Raw genomic sequence first — 21943 nt, forward strand, 5'->3', positions numbered from 1 at the left:
TGGGCATTGGGGGAGTAACTAGCAGGTGGGAGCTCTGTCATGCAAAGTCTCTGCCTTTTCAATGTGATTTATAAACACTACCTTGCTGGGAGAACAGTTAATCAGGTCCCCTGGTGGTCACGGCACCCACGGGCCAAGGAACTAACAGCTCTGCCGTGTAGCTCCTTGGTTGCCTGCCACCGTCATTTGTAAAACATCTCTAACCAGCTGAGGGCAGAGCCGGGCGCCGACCTGCTTGCCGCAGTCGTCGGCCTCCAGCAGCAAGCAGCTGTGTTTTGTGTGTGCTCTCCCCTCACTGACGAGAGGCACAAATCCCCGGAAGGCTCTCGAGCTGCTCTCCGGCCTAAACCTGGACCTGTTCTCCTGGAGCTGAGCCCCGTGAAACACATGGCGAGCAAGGAGCAAGATCCACGTGAACAGGGGCAGAGTGGGGCTGGGGAGCCGGCAGAGGCTCAGGGCTAACAGAACGCTGCCATCGACTCTCTGACCCTGGGGAGGCTGTGCGCCCTCCCTGGGTTTCTGCTTCCTTCTAAAACAAGAACACTAAGGCCATCAGGACGCTACGCAGATCAGCAAGGCAAGGTCAAGGATCCTACTGCAATGCTAGCTTTTATCACCACTGCTGCCAACTGAGCAGAAAGACAAGGGGATGAGATAAAGATTTCATTAAAAATTTATAGATGGGGCCGACGCCGCAGCTCACTAGGCTAATCCTCCGCCTCGCAGCGTCAGCACACCCAGTTCTAGTCCCGGTCGGGGTGCCGGATTCTGTCCCGGTTGCCCCTCTTCCAGGCCAGCTCTCTGCTGTGGCCTGGGAGTGCAGTGGAGGATGGCCCAAGTGCTTGGGCCCTGCACCCCATGGGAGACCAGGAGAAGCACCTGGCTCCTGGCTTCGGATCAGTGCGGTGCGCCGGCCGCAGCGCGCCAGCCATAGCGGCCATTAGAGGGTGAACCAACGGCAAAAGGAAGACCTTTCTCTCTGTCTCTCTCACTATCCACTCTGCCTGCCAAAAAAAAAAAAAAAAAAAATTATAGATGGGATGGGGCCAGCGCTGTGGCACAGTGGGTTAAAGCCCGGTCTGTAGTGCCAGCATCCCATATGGGTGCCAGTTCTAGTCCTGGCTGCTCCACTTCCGATCCAGCTCTCTGCTATGGCCTGGGAAAGCAGTGGAAGATGGCCCAAGTCCTTGGGCCCCTGTGCCCATGTGGGAGACCCAGAAGAAGCTCCTGGCTTCAGATCGGTGCTGCTCCAGCCATTGCGGCCATCTGTAGAGTGAACCAGCGGATGGAAGACTTTCTCTCTCTCTGCCTCTTCAACTCTGCCTTTCAAATAAACAGAATAAATCTTAAAAAAAAAAAAAATGTATAGCTGGGAACCAGAGCTATGGAGTAGTGGTAAAGCCACTACCCACAACACCAGCATCTCATACGGGCTCTGGTTTGAGTCCCGGCTGCTCCACCTGCAATCCAGTTCCCTGATAATGCACGTGGGAAAGCAGAAGATGGCCCAAGTGCTTGGGTTGGGCCCCTGTACCCAGGTAGAAAACCTGGAAGAAGCTCCTGGCTTCAGATTACCCCAGCTCTGACCGGTGTAGCCATTTGGGGAGTGAACCAGCAGATGGAATCTCTCTGTAACTCCGATTTTCAGATAAATAAAATAAATCTTAAAAATAAAAACACACATGCTCTAATGGAAGGCAGGGGGCTTCCACAAACACTATGAGAAGGCCACTTAGACAACCGGTTCCCTACAAGACTCTGCTCAACACATGCATCCCAGAGAAGGGAAAGCCACCTGCAGTCTCCCATGCACACGCACCCTGATGAGTTTCCATAGAAACACAACACAAAGTCCAGACTCCACACACATTGTTGCAAAGACAAAAACAGAAAACAGGGGAGCAGCTGTCACGGCGGGGGTGGGGGGATGGGGGGGGGGGGTGAGGGTCAGTAGCTGACCACACCCAGGAACTTTAAAGGTGATGGAAACACTCTCTACCTTGCTCATCTCAGAACCGCACACAAACACAAACACAAACATTTAATACAGATTTTAACTCCATACATCTGACTGTTAATGACAAACATGCTTTTTACATACTATTTATTTATTTGACATGAGACTGAAAGAGAGACAAGAGATCTTCCATCCACGGGGTTACTGCCCAACTATCAGCAAAGGCAGGAGCTGGGCCAGATCAAAGCCAGAAGCCGTGAACTCCATCCTGGCCTCCGACAATTGGCCCAAGGACTTGCACCATCAGCCACTGCTTTTCCAGGCACATCAGCAGGAAGCTGGATCGTAAATAAAGCAGCCAGGACGCAAACCAGCACTCTAACGAGATTCTGGTGCCTCAAGTGGCCACATAACCCAGCGTGGCACAACACTAGCCCCCACCTTTCACTTATGACACCCGCATCTCATGTTGGAGTTCTTTAGTTGGTATCTCGGCCTAGGCTCCTAACCCCAACTTTCTACTAATGTACACCCAGGAGGCAGACGTGATGGCTCACGTAGCTGGGTGCCTGCAGACTGTGTGGGAGACCCAGAGTGGGTTCCACACTCCTGGCTTCTGTCCAGCCCAGCCCTGGCTGTTGCAAGCATTCTGGGAGTGAAGAAGAGAATGAAAGATTTGTCTGTTCCTGTCTCTCAGAAACAAAGAGAGAGAGAGAAAGAGACTGGAAAGAACAGCAGGTAAGAAGGAAGCTGTGACAAGGCCAGGAGGCCAAGGACATCCTCAACCTTATTCTCAATTTTACCTAATGGGCTGGTGTTACCCCTCACCGGGAAGTGCGCATGCCAAGCAGAAGTGTGTCACAGCAAAGGTGCCAGACACATGCACCTGCCTTTACACCCTGTGGCAGAGGCTAAGGAACAGCTGAGGACAGGCATTCAATGAGACAGCAAGGAACAAACGTAAAATAAACCAGCTGGGGCCAGCATGGTGGCTCAGCGGGTTAAGCCAACGCTTGTGACACCAGCATCACTTTGAGTCCAGGCTGCTCTACTTCCCATCTAGCTTCCTGCTAATGTGCTTGGGAAGGCAACGAAAGATGTCCCAAGTTCTTGGGCCCCTGCCACCCAAGCGGGAGACCAGGGGAAAGTTCCTGGCTCCTGGCTTTGACCTGGCCCAGACCTGGCTGTTGTGGGCATTTGGGAAGAGGACCAGCAGATGGAAGAGCTCTCTTTCTTGTCACTCTGCAAAGTCTGAAACAAAAACATCAAAGCAAGCGACCACCCAGGGCTGCAGTGCGGAGGACGCCCCACCTGGCCTTCGGCTGCCCGGGCAGCCTGCGGGCTGTCCTTGTCCTCGAGCTCCAGCAGCAAGTACACGGGTTTGCAGTCCTTGGACTCGCTCAGGAAGCCTCCCGTGTCCACTTTCCTTTTGATGGTAGAGTTCCAGTGATTCTTCACAGCATTGTCTGTCCTGCAGGGGAAAACGGGACCTCAGCCTCCCAGCTCGGCGGCCGGGAGCACCCCGCCCCCGACAGCGCTGACCTCCCTGGGCCGCTCCCGCCGCTGCCCGTGAGTGTGCAGCTGCAGGAACTCAGGGACTTTTGCAGCTCCAAGGTGAAGATGAAGTTCCACAGGTTTCTATCCCTTAACAGTGAGAGCATTACCCCGGATCTCTGAGATGACACAACTGGCACTACATCAGCAGCTAAGACAGGCGGTACCCGGGTTCTAGTCCCGGTTGGGGAGCCGGATTCTGTCCCGGTTGCTCCTCTTCCAGTCCAGCTCTCCGCTGTGGCCCGGGAGGGCAATGGAGGATGGCCCAAGTGCTCGGGCCCTGCACCCACATGGGAGACCAGGAAGAAGCACCTGGCTTCTGGCTTCAGATCAGTGCGGTGCGCCAGCCGTGGCGGTCATTTGGGGGGTGAACCAACAGAAAAGGAAGACCTTTCTCTCTGTCTCTCTCTCTCACTGTCTAACTCTGCCTGTCAAAAAAAAAAAAAAAAGACAGGTGGTTGTCACTTGGAGTCTAATCTGGCAGGACAGACTGCCACATCTATCAATGTACAAGAATACCTGAAAAGTTGGTAGAGGAGCTGATGTTGTGGCATAGCAGGTTAAGCCGCCGCCTGTGATGCCAGCACCCCACATGGGCACCGGTTCAAGTCCCAGTTGCTCCACTTCCAGTCCTGCTCCCTGCTAATGTGCCTGGGAAAACAGATGGTCCAAGACCGTGGACCCCTGCACCCACACGAGAGACCTGGAAGAAGCTCCTGACCTGTCTGGGGAGTGAACTAGCACATAGAAGATTTCTGTCTCTCCCTCTCTAACTCACCTTTCAAATAAATAAAACATAAGTCTTTTTTTAAAAGAAAAAAAAAGGAAAGTCAGTGGAAATGGAATTGAAAGATATCTTTATTTGGGGCGCCGGGGTTGTGGCACAGTGGGTTAAGTCACCACCCGTGACACCAGTTTGAGTCCCAGCTGCTCCACTTCCATTCAGCTCCCTGCTAAAGCCTGGGAAAGCAGTGGAAGACAGCCCAAGCGCTTGAGTCCCTGCCACCCACACGGAGTTCCAGGCTACCATCTTCAGCCTGGCCCAGACCTGACAGCTCCAGCCATTTGAGGAATGAACCAGTAGACCAAAAATCTTCCCCTCACTCTGTATCTCTTTCTTTAAAAAAAAAAAAAAATCAATCTTGGTGGAGGGGAGGGGATAAATCTGGATGCAAAAAAAAAATTTAAAAATCCACATAATTTTCCCATAACATGCATTTTTCACAAACTTTTTAAAGACCCCCTCATATGCACAGATTTCAAAACTTATTTGCACCAGGGCGGGCCTTACAGTGCAGCAGGTTAAGCTGTCGGCTGGGATGCCAGCACCCAATGACACAGGACACTGGTTTGAGTCCTGGCTACTGTGTTTCCAATCCAACCTCCTGCTAATGCAGATACTGGGAGGCAGTAGATGATGGCTCAGGTACATGGGCTCCCGCCACCCTTGTGGGAGAACCAGATGAACTTTGGACTGCTAGCTTCAGCCTGGCCCAGTCCTAGCTGTTGTGGTAATTTAGGGAGTGAACCAACAGACAGAAAAATCTCTTTCCATCTGTCTCTTGGCCTTTCAAATAAAATAACTTGTAAAGTATGGGGGCCTGCAGTGCCGGTGTCCCAAATGGGCACCGGTTCGAGTCCCAGCTGCTCCACTTCTGATCCAGCTCTCTGCTATGGCCGGGAAAGCAGCAGAAGATGACTCAAGTGCTTGGGCCCCTGCACCCATGTGGGAGACCCGGAAGAAGCTCCTGGCCTCTGGTTTTGGATCAGTGCAGCTCTGGCTGCTGTGACCAACTGGGGAATAAACCAGCGGATGGAAGACCTCTCTCTCTACCTCTCCTTCTTTCTCTGTGTAACTGACTTTCAAATAAATAAATAAATAAATAAATCTTTAAAAAAAAAAAAAAAAAAACACAAGGGACTGAATCCAAAGTGGAGCAGCCAGGATTCGAACTGGCTTCCATAGGGGATTCCAAAACTGCAGGCGGTGGCTTTACGTCACAGTGCACCACTACGTCACAGTGCCCCCTGAACCTCTTCTCATCCTAAATGCAGAGTATCCGGGTTTTGAACCAGCGCCTACATGGGATGCCCACACTGCTGCTTTTCCCAGGCCATTAGCAGGGAGCTGAATTGGAAATGGAGCAACTGACATTTGGGGAGAGAACAAGCAGATTCAAGATCTGTCTCTCTTCTCTACCTTCCAAATAAAATGAAAATAAACTCTAGAAGTTTTTTTTAAAAATTAGGTAGAAAGAAGACTTTTTTGAATATGAAATTACCAAAAACCTATCTCCCTGTACAGATCTCAGAAGAATGCACTCCACCAAAAGCCAGAAGAGAAACCTCATAAAAAGGAGGATCCAGCACAGGAGAGGAGCAGGTTGCTCCAGGATGACACCAGAGCTCCGCCCACGGCCGCAGGATGGACAAGCTGGGCTCTAAAGGAGGGTTCTCAGAGGGAAACAGGGGCAGATGCGTCACCCAGGATGCCCTGGGCACCGGAAAACAGCACTGACCGATGCTCCCAGGACGCAGTGGGCCCCCAACAAATCAACAGCTGTTATCAAAAACTACATGAATGAAAAACCAAAGCAATCGCCAATTCCAGGGAAAAACAGGTGTCAGACATGACAGTATAATCCTGGATAAGTTAGCTTCAGTAACTGACTGACTTACAGGGTCGTAATACTGCAAACACTGCTGTTTTAACTAAAAGTGATGGCAGGATACTGAAGCAATGGGGAGGGGCAGGAGTGAAGTCTAAGAAAGTGAAATGTCCTGTGGCAGAAAACCAACATATATGATTACGATAACATAATATAGAAATGTGGAGGAAATACCAGAAAAACTTAAAAAAAAAAAAAAAAAAAAGAGTCTGTTTTAGTAGAAAGTGGAGACCCGGAACTAATGTTTTCACTATAATCCTTTTAGAGTATAGTACTTACTACCTGAACTTGTCCTTTTATTTCCTTAAAGTCCATCACCCCATACTCTCCCAGATCATTTTACATGGGCTAAAAGAGAGAAATCCAGAAGGAAGGGGCTGACCAAGGAGACGAGTTGGGATCAGAACAATTCACTCCAGGCCCCCCAGTTGGTTTCTGGTTGAGGCCACGTGTGGCGCTGTCTGTCCTTATAGACAACAGAAGTCAAGGCCTTCTTGGGGGAACCCACCATTCCCATGAGTGCTCTGGAGGCCCTATGGCTGAGGCTGGGGGTTAGAGGAGAGCACAGAACTACAGTAGCCTGAGAAAGCCCCCGAGTTGAGCGCGGCCGTCACTGCCCAGGAACACCACCCTGCACGGCCCAGCCCCCAGCTCCAGGGCAGGCTCACCTCCCGGGCAGCATCTTGGCGATCTCGGCCCAGCGGTTGCCCAGCACCTTGTGGGCCTCGCAGATGATGCGGTCTTCCTCTTCGGTCCAGCAGGACTTCTTCACCTCAGGGTTGAGGTGGTTGTGCCAGCGCTCACGGCACTGCTTCCCCAGCCGGCCCTTCAGGTGCTTGGCGATCAGTGTCCACTGCTTCGTGCCGTACTTCTTGACCAGCTCGATAACCTGGGAGAGGCTTCTGTGAGGCCAGTGGGACCCCCCCGCCCTGCCCCGACTCCAGCACTGGCACATCACTATGGCCCTGAGAAACACCACCAACCCCAGGGCACGGGACAACACGGAAGCCATCACGATGGCTGTCGGAGTCCACAGGTACCTACCCCAGGATGTTACCATGTCCCTGTCACCCAGCACCTGGGACAGGGGCCCAAAGTGTCAGAGAAAGAAAAAGGAGTCAGGGTCCTATCTCCCTTCTCGGGGCACAATCCAATCAACACACTGAGTACAAAAGAGCAGTCAGAGGACCTACACACAGGGGTCCAAGACATGGCACCAAGGCTCATGCCCCACAGCATATCCACGTGAACCAAGGTCAGGGACAGACCCTCCCCAGCCACACCAGGGCTGCCACAAGGCTATCCAGCACATTTTTGGCAATCAAGAGAGGGACAGTCCAAGTCACTGTGCTAGGCTTGGTTGGCCAACCTGGGCCGACTGTCACGTTGCTCAAAACACAAACCACAACGTTCGCAGCTTCCCGGCCAACCAGGCCCCTCCTGAATTCTCGACACGCTTTCCCGTACACACAGGAAGAGTGGGCACTTCACGGCAAAACGATTTCGATGGGGAAATACCCTATTTCACTTCTGTATGGTCTTAGTTTTCATAGCAACCACGTATCATTTTGATTTTTTTACTATTTATTTTCATGTACTTGAAAGAGTGAGAGGGACAGAGAGAGATACAGAACTTCCACCTGCTGACTCACTCCCCATATGCCTGCAACAGTCAGGGTTGGGCCGGGCCAAAGCCAGGAGCCTAGAACTCCATCTGGGTCTCCTACAGGGGTGGCAGGGACCCCAGCACCATGGGCCATCATCCAATGCCTCTCAGGACACATTAGGAGACAGCTGAATGGGAAATGAAGCAGCCAGGACTGGAACCAGCACTCCAATAAAGGATGCAGGTGCTCCAAGCAGAGACTTGGCCCACCGCGCCACAAAGCCCCCGCCTAAAATTAAGACTTACAATCCCTTAAAAACAAACCTGGGGTGGATGTCACAGTGCAGCAGGTTAAGCCACTGCTTGTGATGCCCACATCCGGTGTCTAAGGGCCTGGTCTGAGTCCCGGCTGCTGTCCTTCTGATTCAGCTACTGCTAATGCGCACCCGGGGAAGTAGCAGACGGTTCAAGTACTTGTGTTCCTGCCACCCACAGTGGAAGCCCAGATGAAGTTTCTGTCTCCTGGCTTTGGCCTGGCAATTGTAGGCATTTGGGGAATGAACCAGATTATGAAATATCTCTTTGCCTTTCAAATAAAATGAAAAAAGCTAAATTTAAAATAATAATAAAACATCTAGTCCTCTCACCTCCCTCTTCTCCCTGGGCTGCGCCTGCCAGTGCAGTGGCATTCTCTGGGCTGGTTTCAGGAAGAACCAGAGAGAAGACTCCTGAGAATTAGCCCAGGGGGTCCCGGTGCTGCCTCTTCCTAGCTTGGGGGCACCCTACTCTGAGCCTTGATGTCCCCTTGTACCCATTCACACGACTGTGATCAAAAGGACACAGCATTTACAAGGCTCAGTGCCCAGGAAAACGGTTCACCAGGCACAGTCGCCGTTATAACAAGAAAATAGCACCTGCCACCCTCTGTAAGCTCAGCTGGTGCAGGGACCACACAAACCCCTCCCGTGCATCACCTGTCCAACCTTCACAAAAACCCTACTACAGGGACCAAGAAGCTGAGTGTTCTGCCCAACAGCCCCAGCTCCTGACTGGAGACCCTCTGGATCAGGACCTGGGGCCTCGAACTGGACACTGTGGGGACACCCGGGCTGATCGCAGGCTGGCTCACTCCCAGGTTCATGTGCATGGACATGCCCACAACGGTGCCTGCTGCCCTGCAGGTGGGTGAAGGCCCACTGAATACAGGTGGCTGAGTTACCTTCTGGTCCTCCTCTTTGGTCCAGGGCCCCTTGACAAGATCTGGATTCAAAACTCTCAGCCACCGGTACTGGCATTGCTGGTCAGTGCGGTTCTGGGAAGCGAACAGGAAGAACATTCAGGAACCTGTGAGAACTCCTGATCCATGGGCTGGGACCCTTTGGAGCACTGGGCTCAGGGGTTCAGGGCCCGGTGTATGCCACCCCCACCACCCCCACCACACACTGCAGGCTCACACACGAGGACACGCGTGGCTTCCCTTTGCTGCAGACGGGGACAGGTTCGGGCCCCTGTAGAAGATCACCTCCCACTACCCACATAGGCAGCCACCCCTGCCAAGCCTGTAACAGACTCATGAGGTTCCAGATCCCTGCTTTCTTTTGGGAGAGTGTTTCTATTTCTGAAGCACCACATGGAAGAGAAGCAGATGAACAATGTGGACAAAAGGGCTCTGGTGGCTCCGACCTCTAGTGGCCCCGGGGACCCAGGCAGTAAGCCAGAGAGCAGACACCTGCAGCCTGGGGGTGGGGTGGCTGCAGGGCCTTACTGTGCAGCCGCAGCCGGCGGAAGCACCACCTGCCCCCAGCTGCAGCCTCACTGTTGAGGAACCCAGCACCCATCCGCTCCAGCAGTGCACGAAGCAATGCAAATAAGCATGTCACTGGCCACAGCTACAAACCCCGCAAAGCCCCGGACACACGAGGCAGCTGTGGGCCGAGGCTTCGCCTCTGGGAAGCAAGGTCCCATGAACACAGTCATCTTTTACGTGGTTCTCCTTTGGAGGGAACTGGTAAGAACTCCCTCGCCTTCTCCCTGGCAGGAAGCTTGTCCCCGGCACAGTGGTAGGTCGGCAAGAACCCCTGCCATACTCACAGGAAAGTGGCTGGCCAGGAACTTCCAATCCTGCTGTCCGAACTGCCTCACCAGGGCCCTCAGCTGCTCGTCCTGCCAACACGAGGAAGACAGAGCTCAGCGCACACGGTGCAGGAGGCCGCCTCCCAGGCGCCCCCAACAGCAGCCCCTCCAAGAACAGCTCCGTCCTTCCATCCCGGCTTAAAATGACCACCTACTGCGCGCCAGGCATGGCAGTCACAGCGGCAGGCAGCAACCCCGCGGGGCTTATGGTCTAGGGAGAGCTCATCGAAAGCTCAGAGACACAAAGAGATCCACAGTAATGGGAACACAAAGCTGGAACACTGGACTCAAGTGAACAAGGGACGCGAGATGGTTCTGGAGGGACGGCAGGGACCAGGCCTCACACAAAACTGACGCCTCTGCAGCAGGCTAAGCCACCGCGGCATCCGAGCAGTGGGCGTTTACGGTCCAGTGGCTTGTGACAAGGGCTCCAACGTGCTTGCTGCAAGGCAGGAAAGGGGATGGAAGGAGGCAGAATGGACATGCGAGGCCAATACTGCACCCAGGCCCGGGGTGACAGGACTCGGCTCTGGAGGTGGGGTAGCCATGGGCAGAACTGAGAGCAGGCAGAAGACACGTTCTCCTGAAGAGGAGCTACTGTCACACAACGTGCATCTCGGGATCCTGATAGGTCAGACATAAACGGGGACATACCGGATCATTCCACGCACACGGAATCTAGAAGATGTGAACTAAGATACAGGAACAAAAAGGAAGCCAGTGGTCGGACACAAGAGACAGCAAGGAGAGCGAGGACTGTGTTGGGGGTAGTGGAATGTTCTGGAACGTGACTGCTGCTATTCGTGGCTGTAAACAAGCACCTGTGAAATTCACTGAGCTGTACGTCGAATGGCAGTTGATTGTATATAAAGTATTTCTCAATTTTATAGAAATAAAGTATATAGGAGTATTTGGAATAGCAGTTAAGATGGCACTTGGGGGGCCTGGCGCTGTGGTGTAGCAGGTAAAGCTACTGCCAGCACTGCCAGCATCCCATATGGGCACCGGTTCAAGTCCCAGCTGCTCCATTTCCAACGCTGCTCCCTGCTAATGTGCCTGGGAAAACAGTGGAGGATGGCCCAAGTCCTTGGGCCCCCGCACCCGCACGGGAATCCTGGAAGAAGCTCCAGGCTCCTGGCTTCAGATCAGCCCAGCTCCAACTGTAGTGGGCATTTGGAGAGTAAACCAGCAGATAGAAGATTTCTCTGTCTCTCTGCCTCTCTGTAACTCTGCCTTTCAAATAAATAAATAAATAAATCTTAAAAAAAAAAAATATGTCACTTGGGACACACTTTCTCATATCAGAGTGCCTGAGTTCAAATCCCAGCTCTGCTCCTATTCCAGCTTCCTGCTAACAATGTGCACTCTAGGAGAACTGCAGATGATGGCTCAAGTACCTGAGTCCTTGACACCCATGCAGGAGACTTGAATGAAATTCCTGGCTCCTGGTTTTGGTCTGGCCCAGCCCCAGCTGTTAGAGGCATTGAGAGTAAATCAGCATATGGAAGATTTCTGTCTAATAAGTAAAATTTTTAAAAAATATGATATACACAAAGAAAACATGGTAAAGACATCAATGAAATATGACCCAGTCTTAAAAAAAAATGAAGAAAAACAGAGGCTAATGTGGCACAACGGATTAAACCACCACTTGCCACACCAGCATCTCATATCAAAGTGTGGGTTCGAGTCCCGGGCTATTCGGCCCCGACGCAGCTTCCTGCTAATGTGACTAGCAGAGCAGGAGACGGCTCAGGCCCCTGCACCCACGTGCAAGACCTGGATGGAGCTCTGAGCTCCTGGCTTCTGCCTGGTCCAGCCCCAGCTGTCAACAGCAATTCGGGGAATGAGCCAGTGGATGGAAGCTCTGTCTCTCTTGCTCTGTCACTCTGCCATTTGAATAAGTAAATAAACAAATCTCTAATTAAAAAGAAGGCAAACTAAAAAAAAAAAAAAAAAAAGGAAATTCTGAAACATACTAGATGGAACAGGGACAACCCTTGAGGACATTTTGTTCCATGAAATAAGCCAGTCACAGAAGGACAAGTACTGTGTGCTTCCAGTCACGAGGTACCTAGAGCAGTCAAAGCCACAGAAACAGAAAGCAGGCACCTAGCAGCCAAGGGCTGGGGAGAGAATTAGTGCCCAAAAGGTAAGAGTTTCATTTCTCAGAAAACAGAAAGCTTCCTAAGATCTGCTGCCCCGTAGACCATGGGGAATACTTAACACTGCCATACTGTGCCCTGAGAAAGGGTTAAGGCCAGGGCTGGGCCAGGCTGAAGCCAGAACTAGAACTATCCAGGTCTCCCAGATGGGCACAGGGGCCCAAGCACCTGTGCCATCTCCCACACTGCTTTCCCAGGTGCGTTAACAGGGAGCTGGATCGGAAGTAGACTTGAACCACCAGCACGGCAGGTTGTGGCTGAACCTGCTAAGCCACAACACAGGCCCCCACACCAATCTCTTAGCCCAATGCCGCCCCAATGTCTACTCCTAGCTACCTACACAGATTAGTGCATATAAAACAGAAGGAAAGCTTCCCTTAGCCAGGGGACGTAGAGAGGGACAGGGTAGCTGTCCAAACCAGGAGGCAGGGCTCCCCTGCTTTAAAACCTCACTTCCTGGGGCCGGAGCTGTGGCGTAGTGGGCTAAGCCTCCACCTACAGTGCCGGAATTCCATATGGGCACTGGTTCTAGTCCCGGATGCTCCACTTCCAATCCAGCCCTCTGCTATGGCATCAGAAAGCAGAAGATGGCCCATGTGCTTGGGCCCCTGCACCCATGCGGGAAAATCAGAAGAAGCTCCAGGCTCCTGGCTTCAGATCAGCTCAGCTCTGACCACTGTGGCCATTTAGGGAGTGAATCAGCAGATGGAAGACAGCTCTCTCTCTCTGCCTCTCAAATAAATAAATCTTTAAGAAGGGGGAAAAAAAACTCACAGTGCCAGTGGAACAAGCCCAACACTTCACAGCAGAACCTCAGGGCCTTCCAGGGGTTGGTCCTATTCTATCTTTTCATCGGCATCAACCATTCTGCCCCTTCAAGGACCCTCCCCTCCAATCGACTCTGGGCGCTATGGCATTTCCTGCTGGGACACACCCCAAACTCTCTACACAGCTTGTCTTCCTGGGGGCTGAATTTCCAAATTCTCACCCAGGCTCGAAGGCCACGTTCTCCATGAACTTTCCCTAAGCCCTTCAAGGAAGTCACCTCTCCTAGCACAGGTATCTGTACGCTCCCGGCTCTCACGGGGACAGGCGACTCTCAGCCCCCGTGTGCCACGAGCCTTGTGCAAGACAAGAATGCAGGTACAACAGGAGCACAACGGACACCACCCCGGCCGTCGCGAGGTCCTGCGAAGACCAGGATGACGCGCGTCCCGCTCTGGATGAAGAACCAATCCGTGTATTCTCCTGAGCCGCAGGAGCTGAACACGTGACATCTTCCCTCCTTGGACCCCAGTGGGATGAACAGAAAAGATCTGCTCAGCACACATCTGAACAAACTTCTTAAACAATGAAGAGGGTTTTACAATCATCCAGTACATTAAAGACAAAAAAAAAAAACCACAAACAGCCAAAAATAAAAAACCTGCAAAATTAAACATATCAAAGGAAACAGAGGTAGAATAAAAAGGTCTGGCACGGGCACTGTGGCACAGCGGCACCTGTACTGGAGTGCCTGGGCTCCAGCTTCCTGCTAATGTGTGGGAGGCAGCAGGTGATGGCTTAGGTACTTGCGTCCCTGCTACCCACGTGGGAGAAGGGGAGAGAATTCCCAGCTGCTGGCTTTGGCCTGGACTGCCCTGTCTGTTGCCTCCATTTGGAAATTAAACCAGCAGATGAAAGATCTGTCACTTTTTCTTTTTTTTTTTTTACAGGCAGAATGGACAGTGAGAGAGAGAGACAGAGAGAAAGGTCTTCCGTTGCCACTGGTTAACCCTCTACTGGCCGCTGCGGCCGGCGCACTGCAGCCGGCGCACCGCGCTGATCCGATGGCAGGAGCCAGGTACTTATCCTGGTCTCCCATGGGGTGCAGGGCCCAAGGACTTGGGCCATCCTCTACTGCACTCCCTGGCCACAGCAGAGAGCTGGCCTGGAAGAGGGGCAACCGGGACAGAATCCGGTGCCCCAACCGGGACTAGAACCCTGTGTGCCGGCGCCTCAAGGAGGAGGATTAGCCTAGTGAGCCGCGGTGCCGGCCTTAAGATCTGTCACTTTTTCAAATAAATAAATACTTTAAAAAAAAAAAAAAGATAAGGCCAGGGGCCAGCACTGTGGCAAAACGGGTTGAGCTGCTGCCTTCAACACTAGCATCCAGTAACACAGCATACAGTTTTTTGAGCCCCAACAGCCCACTTCCAATCCAGCCTCCTGTTAATGTGTCTGGGAAAGAAGCAGACGATGGCCCAAGTATCCTGGACACCCATGCGGGAGATCTAGATGGAGTTCCAGGCTCCTGGCTTCAGCCTAGCCCAGCCCTGGCTGTTAGGACCATTTGGGGAGTGAACCAGTGGATGGAAGATCTCTCCATCTCTCTCTCTCTCTCTCTCTCTCTCTCCATATCATTCTTTTAAATAAATAAAACTTAAAAAAAAAAAAAAAAAGGCCAGCAGGAACCTGTTAAGAAAAAGGTCTAGGGGCTGGCTCTGTGGCATAGCGGGTAAAACTGCCGCCTGCAGTGCTGGCATCCCATATGGGTCCCAGTTCAAGTCCGGCTGCTCCACTTCCAATCCAGCTCTCTGCTATGGCCTGGGAAAGCAGAAGATGGCCCAAGTCCTTGGGCCCCTGCACCTGCACGGCAAGATCCGGAAGAAGCTTCTGGCTTCTGACTTCGGATCGGCGCAGCTTCAGCTGTTGCGGCCAATTGGGGAGTAAACCAGCAGGTGGAAGACCTCCCGACCTCCCGACCTCCCTCCCTCTCTCTGCCTCTCCTTCTCTCTGTGTGTAACTCTTTCAAATAAATAAACCTTAAAAAAAAAAAAAAAAAAGGTCTGTTTCTATAAAGCTAAACATACACCTATTCCATAACCCTATCTAAATATCTTTCCTAGAGAAATGAAAATACACCCACACAAAGACTTAGCCAGAATCCCCGTAACGGCACTATCCACAACAGCTAAAAACCGTTAACATCCAAGCATCCATCAACGAGTCAAACATGCTGTGTGTACCTATCATGGAATACTATCCAGCAATAGGGCAGGACAAATCCAGGTGAGTGGTGATGCAGAGGCTCAGCCAGCACCTGGGACACTCACGTCCCATTTGTGCGCTGGTTCAAGTCCCGGTTATTTCACTCCCCATCCAGCTCCCTGCTAATGCAGGCAGGCAGTGGAAGATGCCTGAACACTTGGGTTCAAGCTACCCAGTCTCAGTGATGCTCAGCCTTTCAAATAAATCAGTCTTAAGGGGGAATAAAAGTACAGCCAGCATCCATGACGGGATGGCACATGCCAGCTCCAGGGACACTACAGTGAGGGCCCTGAGAGGGCTTCCTGCACCCTCAGGACTGACAGCCCCCCGGCTCAGCTCTACAGCTGGGCCCCGGGCTGCCAGGAACCCTCACCCCCAAGGCCAGAGCCGCGTTCTCACTCACCTCCTCATGGGTCCATTTCACCTTGCACTTGCTGTCTCTCTGCTCCAGCACGTCGGAGTCGGTGTCCTGGCAGTGCAGCTCATCCAGCTCCTCCCTGTGGGGAGGGCACACTGAAGGTCAAGGGCAGCACATCTACACTTACACAGCAAAGGTGTGTGGCCAGCGGCCGGCCCAACTGAGCAACAGGTTTGGGAGAAGTGAGCTTTTACTTTTCCTGCTTCTGAAAATACGAGCACTTCTGCCTTCCTCATTTTTAACTGAATAGGGTTATAGGCTTAATTTTTTCTGTTCTTTTATTTTCAGGACCACTTTACTGATTTCAAATGCAACAAGAAAAAAAAAAAAAGCTAAGATTTCATGAACAGTACGATACTCAAAGCCAGACCCCCACTTTAATATTTTGCCATTTGAGACTTACAGATTAAAACTGATGATGGCTATAATACTTAGGCACCAGGATTTTATTATTACTTATTTGGGAAAAACATTTTAAATACATTCTCGCAATAGTTGCTTATTTTTGCATTTCCCTAAACAAAGGCATAGTTAATGGAGGAAAAAAAATCATAAGCAACTTTGAATTCTGGATGCGTTTACTGTCTAACAGGCAATTTCCCAAGTGCTCCAAAAGTCCTCATTTGTATTCAGCTTATCGGCTCCCACTATCTCCTCCACGGACATCAAGACTGGAATCCCCCAGGGAGGTCCTGCATCAGGTCACCTGTGGACGATGTTTCCAGGCTGGGCATTTGTAAACGGGGAAGGGCCACAGATTCCCACAGAAGCAGGGAAATACGGGCCTCTGTGCCCAAAAGAAGGCAGGCGGCTTCCTTTGCGTCCCATGCCTTCTCCAAAGCTCTGCACTGCTTGTCCCAGTCCCTCTTCTGCTCCCACGGCACGCTGCAAACTCCTCTCTCAAGCCCTTATGTTGAAACTGCTCATCCTACCACCACCCACTGCTGTCTCCATTGGGCCTGCACCGAAGTTGGCACCACAACCCCTTTAGAAATGTCTGCACACGGGCCGGCACTGTGGCTCAGGAGGTTAATCCTCTGCCTGTGGTGCTGGCATCCTATACAGGTGCCGGTTCTAATCCCAGCTGCTCCTCTTCCGATCCAGCTCTCTGCTGTGGCCTGGGAAAGCAGTGGAAGATGGCCCAAGTCCTTGGGCCCCTGCACCCGCATGGGAGACCCAGAAGAAGCTCCTGACTTCGGATCAACCCAGCTCTGGCTGTTGTGGCCATTTGGGGAGTGAACTAGCAGATGGAAGACCTCTCTGTCTCTCCCTCTCACTGTCTGTAACTCTAAAAAAAGAAATGTCCGCTCGGGCAAGGACTGGATACATGAATGAATGAATGTGCAGAGCTGCTATCAGTTGATAAGACATGCTGATTACATTTTTTTTTTGCGTAGGAGAGGAAGGGATGGTGTCTGAACTCAGCAATACATCGAGTCACGGAAGGATTGGAATTCTACCTTGCCTGTCATTCCTAACCCAATTCCTGGATCCTCCACCAACACCAAACAGGCAAAGACCGCCAAGACAGGGAGGGGAGGAAGGTGCTCCCAGGCCCCTCCTGACAGGAAGTGCACTCACTCTCACTGGCTCCATTTAACGCAGGGGAAACTGAGGCGCACGGTGGTTATGCCACCTGCCAAGTCCAGGAGGCAAGGCTCTGAGAACCCCCTGAGCGCCACACCTTTAAGCCCTCACCCCCGAACCCCAGCCTGGAAAAGCGGAGGCCAGTGAGAGCCCCTCGGGGTGCTGGGCTCTGCTCCTGGGCAGGGCGAGTCACAGGCCCGGCCGGAAGTGGGGCACGGGGGCACCAGAGTGCCCAGGCCACTGAACAGTGCTCCATTGAGCCCCAGGGGAGCAGCAGCGGAGAACCTGGGGTCAGCCCAGGGCCATCACTCCAGCAATAAACATCTTTCAAGTGCCTGACCAGGAAACCACTGGGCACTGCTGTGGCCCTGGAACCTGGCGCCTAAGGAAGTCGGTCCCTGGCTCGGGGGCCTCGACCACCCTTCCGGGGACCAGACGCCCCTCCCAAGAACAGGCTCCACGGGGAATTACCACTCCCACACCCCCAGCCCGAGGGGACAAACACCTCCAGCTCCTAGGGCACCGCGGCTGGGGCACACAGGTGTAGCTGCAGACGCGGGGCTGGGCTCCAGGCCGCCGCGTATTCTCTGGGGGGACTAAAATGGAGACCGCAGTTCCTGCTTTCGCCCCAGGGGCCGCGGGCAGAGCCGTCTCCGCCTCGTCGGTCTCTCCACCCCGGCTGCCGGGAAGAGAGGTCTCGGAGACAACACCGCGCCGGGGCGCAGCACGCAAGCAGGAGACAAAGGAGCCCCCTCCTCGCCCGGGCACCCCTCTCAGGACGCGAGAGCCAGCACCCCGGAACTCACCGGCAAACGGGACCCAAACCGGGAGGTCGCCTCCCAGCCCAGCGAAGGCCTTCCCAGCTGACTCCGGCCGTCCCACCCCCACCCCGCAATTAGGCGGGAGACAGATGACATCACGCCGGACTTGGCCCGAGGCCCAGGAGACCCGCGCGGCCCGGCCCCGAGGCTCAGCAGGTCCAGGGAACCGAGCGAAGGGCCCCCAAGGAGCCCCTCGGCGTTGCGCGCGCCCCCCGCCTCGGGGGCCCGGGGCGCTCCACTACCCGCGAGAATCCCCTCCCTGCCCCTATCCGGGACCTCTGGAGAGGGTGGCGGTGCGGGGGTGGGGAGGGAGCTGCGGGGGGAGGGGAGGTGTCCCCAGCCCGCCCGGTTCGGCTCACCCGCGCGTCCGCCGAGACATCCCCCCCGGCCCGGGCCGCGCCGCGCTCGCCCGCCCGCCGGCTGAGCCCGGAGCGGGGGCCGGGCCGGGGTCAGGACGCGGGCTGCTCCGGCCGCTCCGGGCCCCGGGCCGCGCTCGGCGGCTTCAGCACGTCCACAGGTCGCACCGCTCGCTCAGAGGAACTGCAGCTGGGCCGGCGCGCACAGAAGCACTTTTCTATCTCCCGCCAAGCGCGTCGGCGCCGCCCGGGCCTGGCGCGCGGGCGCGAGGGCGGGACTACGCGGGCCGGGGCGGGGCGACGCGGCCGGGGGCGGGGCGACGCGGGCCGGGGCGGGGCGACGGCGATGCCTAAGCGCCTTGGCAGGTGGCTGCACCTTGCCGGGGCCCAGTGCCCAGCGCGGACGGTCTGGGAGTGGCCCTCCCGGCGAGGACTGAGAAGAGGGAGCGCACCGCGGGGATGAGAGGCCGGGCGGAAGCCACGCGCAGGCAAAACCCAAGCTGCAGCGTCTCCCAGGGCGGACCCTCAGCCCCACCTGGCCGCCGCTGGGCCCGCGCCCCCAGCCCAGCTTCGTCTCCTGCTTCGGAACGACCCTCGTGGAACGCGAGTCCGCCCTTGTGTCTCAGGAACTTGGACATCTCGCCTCTCCTGCAGGGTAAATTCCTCCCTCCGGAGTCAGGCTGACAGGATTCACCTAACCCTGGCGGGGTAGGGCACCATTTTTTCTGCCAAAGGCCATTTGGATAATTACAGCATCCGCAGGCGAGACAAAAGCATGGACTTAAAAATTAGCCTACTGTAGAGTGAATGTGGAGACCCGCCTGCGGCGGCCAGGCGGAGTGGTCTCGGATATGGCCCGCGGGCCGGATTGCTCCTGGCCGAAGGCAGCAGCCTCCTGGCGCTGGGTTGCGCCGGCCCTGGGACCTGGAAGCGCTGCCCTTCCACCTGGAAACTTCCTGTCCCCTGCCCACCATCTGTGTGTGGCTCTGTCCGTCTGCTCCTTTGAACCGTGAGCACTCTGAGATCCTCGCAGCTTTCGGGTCACCCCAGTGTCCCAGAGCCCAGAACGCGACCTGCCGTAGAAGGCCCCAGGTAAAGGTGTGCTGACTTAAGCTCTGGATACCACCTGCTTGAACTGCTAGACGTTTAGCAAGGATTTTCCATTTTAGACCTTCGTTTACTGAGTACCTACAGTGTGTCTGGCTGGGGTGGGCTTCCTAGCAGGAGAGCTGTGATGAAGCTAAATGAACTCCAAGAGCAGGAGCCAGGGCAGCCCAGGCCCAAGCCCAGCCTCCCAGCCCCCGCCAAGGCCTCCGGTTGTCCTGCTGGGCAGACCAGGCAGCCACGGAGAACCAGACTGACCTCGCGCTTCTACAGCACTTGATTCAAGGCTTCCTCACCCACTCCCCTCTTTTTTTTTTTTTTTTTTTTTTTTTTTTTTTTTTTTTTGACAGGCAGAGTGGAGAGAGAGAGAGAGAGAGAAAGATCTTCCTTTGCTGTTGGTTCACCCTCCAATGGCTGCTGCTGATCACCACGATGATCCGAAGGCAGGAGCCAGGTACTTCCTCCTGGTCTCCCATGGGGTGCAGGACCCAAGCACTTGGGCCATCCTCCACTGCACTCCCGGGCCACAGCAGAGAGCTGGCCTGGAAGAGGGGCAACCGGGACAGAATCCGGTGCCCCGACCGGGACTAGAACCCGGTGTGCCGGCGCTGCAAGGCGGAGGATTAGCCTATTGAGCCGGGGCGCCGGCTCACCCACTCCCCTCTTAAAGTAACTCGCGTGGACGGTCCCTGGGCACTGCTAGCCAGACTTCCTGGGGTTCCATTCCCAGTCCACCACTTACAGGTTTCCTGATCACAGACAAAACGCCTGGCTCCCTGTGCACCCTGTCTCTGCATCTGTACTGGCCAGTTCTCTGTATAAAGTTTAATTTTTTTAAAATGTATTTGAAAGGGAGAGAGATCTTCCAACTGCTGCTTTCCTCCCCCACCCCAACCGGCCTCAACAGCCAGGGCTGCACAAGGCTAAAGCCAGGAGCCCAGAACTCCATGGGGGTCTCCCACTGGGTGGCAAGGCTCTAACTACCTGAGCCATCACCTCGTCACCTGCTGCCCCTACGTTAGTAGGAAGCTGAAATCAGATGCCGAGCCAGGAACTGAACCCAGGTACTCTGATATTGTAGGAGGGTGTCCCAAGCACCTGTTCCCTGTGCATAAATTTTAATTCATTTAATCCTTATTAACATCCTGGTGTCTTAGATACTAATATTACTCCTTCAAGCAGATGGAGAAACTGAGGCACAAAAGTCCCCGCACTTGGGCAATGTATTGCAAAGGAGAGGAAAATGGGTTCCTCCATCCTTCTAAGGTTCACTGAGCTATGAGTGAAATTGACACAAGACCGACAAGAGGAAAAAAAACATTTAATTTCGTGCATATGCACTTGAGAATTGGTCAGATGACTGAAGCTCTTATAGCACTGTGTGCTGTGGGAGGGGGCTGGGCGTGGTGCTGCTGGGGTGGGGGTGGGGGTGGGAGGGTGCGCAGAGGAACTGAACGCTGGGCGGAGGTTGTCCGGTTTTGCAGTGGAGGGCTCCCAGGTGGTAGGAGTTTCTTCGTTTCAGCTACTTTACTAAATTTCCCGTAAGGTGCGTGGTTCCTTTACAGAAGATGGTTTCTCAGGGCCACTCTGGTATCTATAGTTTCTTTCAGACAACCACATGCCCCCCCCCCAAAAAAAAAAAAAAGTACCAGCGTACGTCAAAAAGTCTGCGGAAAAAGGAATTAAAGGATAAGTTTAAGTTTAAGGAGCTGGTGTTGTGGCAGAGCAGGTAATGCTGCTATGATACCAGCATCCCGTATGGCACTGCTTCATGTCCCGGCTGCTCCAGTTCTGCTCCAGCTCCCTGCTAATGCGCCTGGGTAAGCAATGGAAGATGGCCCAGATCTCTCTCCTTCTCCCCCTTCCCCTCCCCCTCCCTTGTAAAATGATAATTTAGGGTCCAGCCGTGTAGCACAGCAGGCTAAGCCACTGCTTGAGATGCTGGACTCCCACATCCCGAGTCCTGGTTTGAGTATCTGCTGGTCCGCTTCCAATCCAGTTTCCTGCTCATGCATCTCTGCTTCGCCCCTTGCCATCCTTGTGGGAGACCCAGACAGAGCTTCTGGCTTCAGCCTGGAAGATCCCCCTCTGTGTCCCTTTCTCTCTCTCACACTCTACTACTCTTAAAAAAAAAAAAGGCATGTTTAGTTTAGGGGCCATTGTGACACAGCAGGTTAAGTCCCCACTAGAGAAGCCAGCCTGCTCCCCCACTGCTTTTCCTCCTTTCAAATAAATAAGTTTTTAAAGATTTATTTATTTATTTATTTGAAAGAGTTACAAAGAGAAGGAGGGAGAGACAGAGTTCTTCCATATGCTAGCTTACTCCCTAGATGGTCACAACAGCCAGGGTTGGGCCAGGCTGAAGCCAGCAGCCAGAAACTCCCATCTGGGTTTCCCAGGCGGGTGGCAGGGGCCCAGGCACTGGACCATCCTCCACTGCTTTCCTAGGCATGTTAAGAGGGAGCTGGATCGGAAGTGGAGCAGCCAGGACCTCAACCAGTTCTCATATGGATGCTGGCGTCACAGTCATCTGCTTAATCCAC

At 53.9% G+C, this 21943-nt stretch overlaps 1 protein-coding gene across 1 annotated transcript in view; it reads right to left on the minus strand.

The window, feature by feature from the left end:
- The window catches only part of MYBL2 (MYB proto-oncogene like 2), a 31171-nt gene extending 12652 nt beyond the window's left edge, over positions 1-18519 (minus strand). The window contains exons 1-6 of the mRNA XM_002721063.5: positions 18300-18519; positions 15518-15611; positions 9878-9949; positions 9006-9098; positions 6849-7069; positions 3269-3428 (exon numbers count right to left, since the gene is read on the minus strand). Coding sequence (XP_002721109.4) covers positions 3269-3428; positions 6849-7069; positions 9006-9098; positions 9878-9949; positions 15518-15611; positions 18300-18319 — 660 coding nt within the window. The 5' untranslated portion in view covers positions 18320-18519. The remainder of the gene's footprint in view (positions 1-3268; positions 3429-6848; positions 7070-9005; positions 9099-9877; positions 9950-15517; positions 15612-18299) is intronic.
- Positions 18520-21943: the final 3424 nt, after the last annotated feature.

Source organism: Oryctolagus cuniculus, chromosome 11, assembly GCF_051225735.1.
Source record: "Oryctolagus cuniculus isolate XC-2025 breed Fujian yellow rabbit chromosome 11, ASM5122573v1, whole genome shotgun sequence".
Lineage (NCBI taxonomy): Eukaryota > Metazoa > Chordata > Mammalia > Lagomorpha > Leporidae > Oryctolagus > Oryctolagus cuniculus.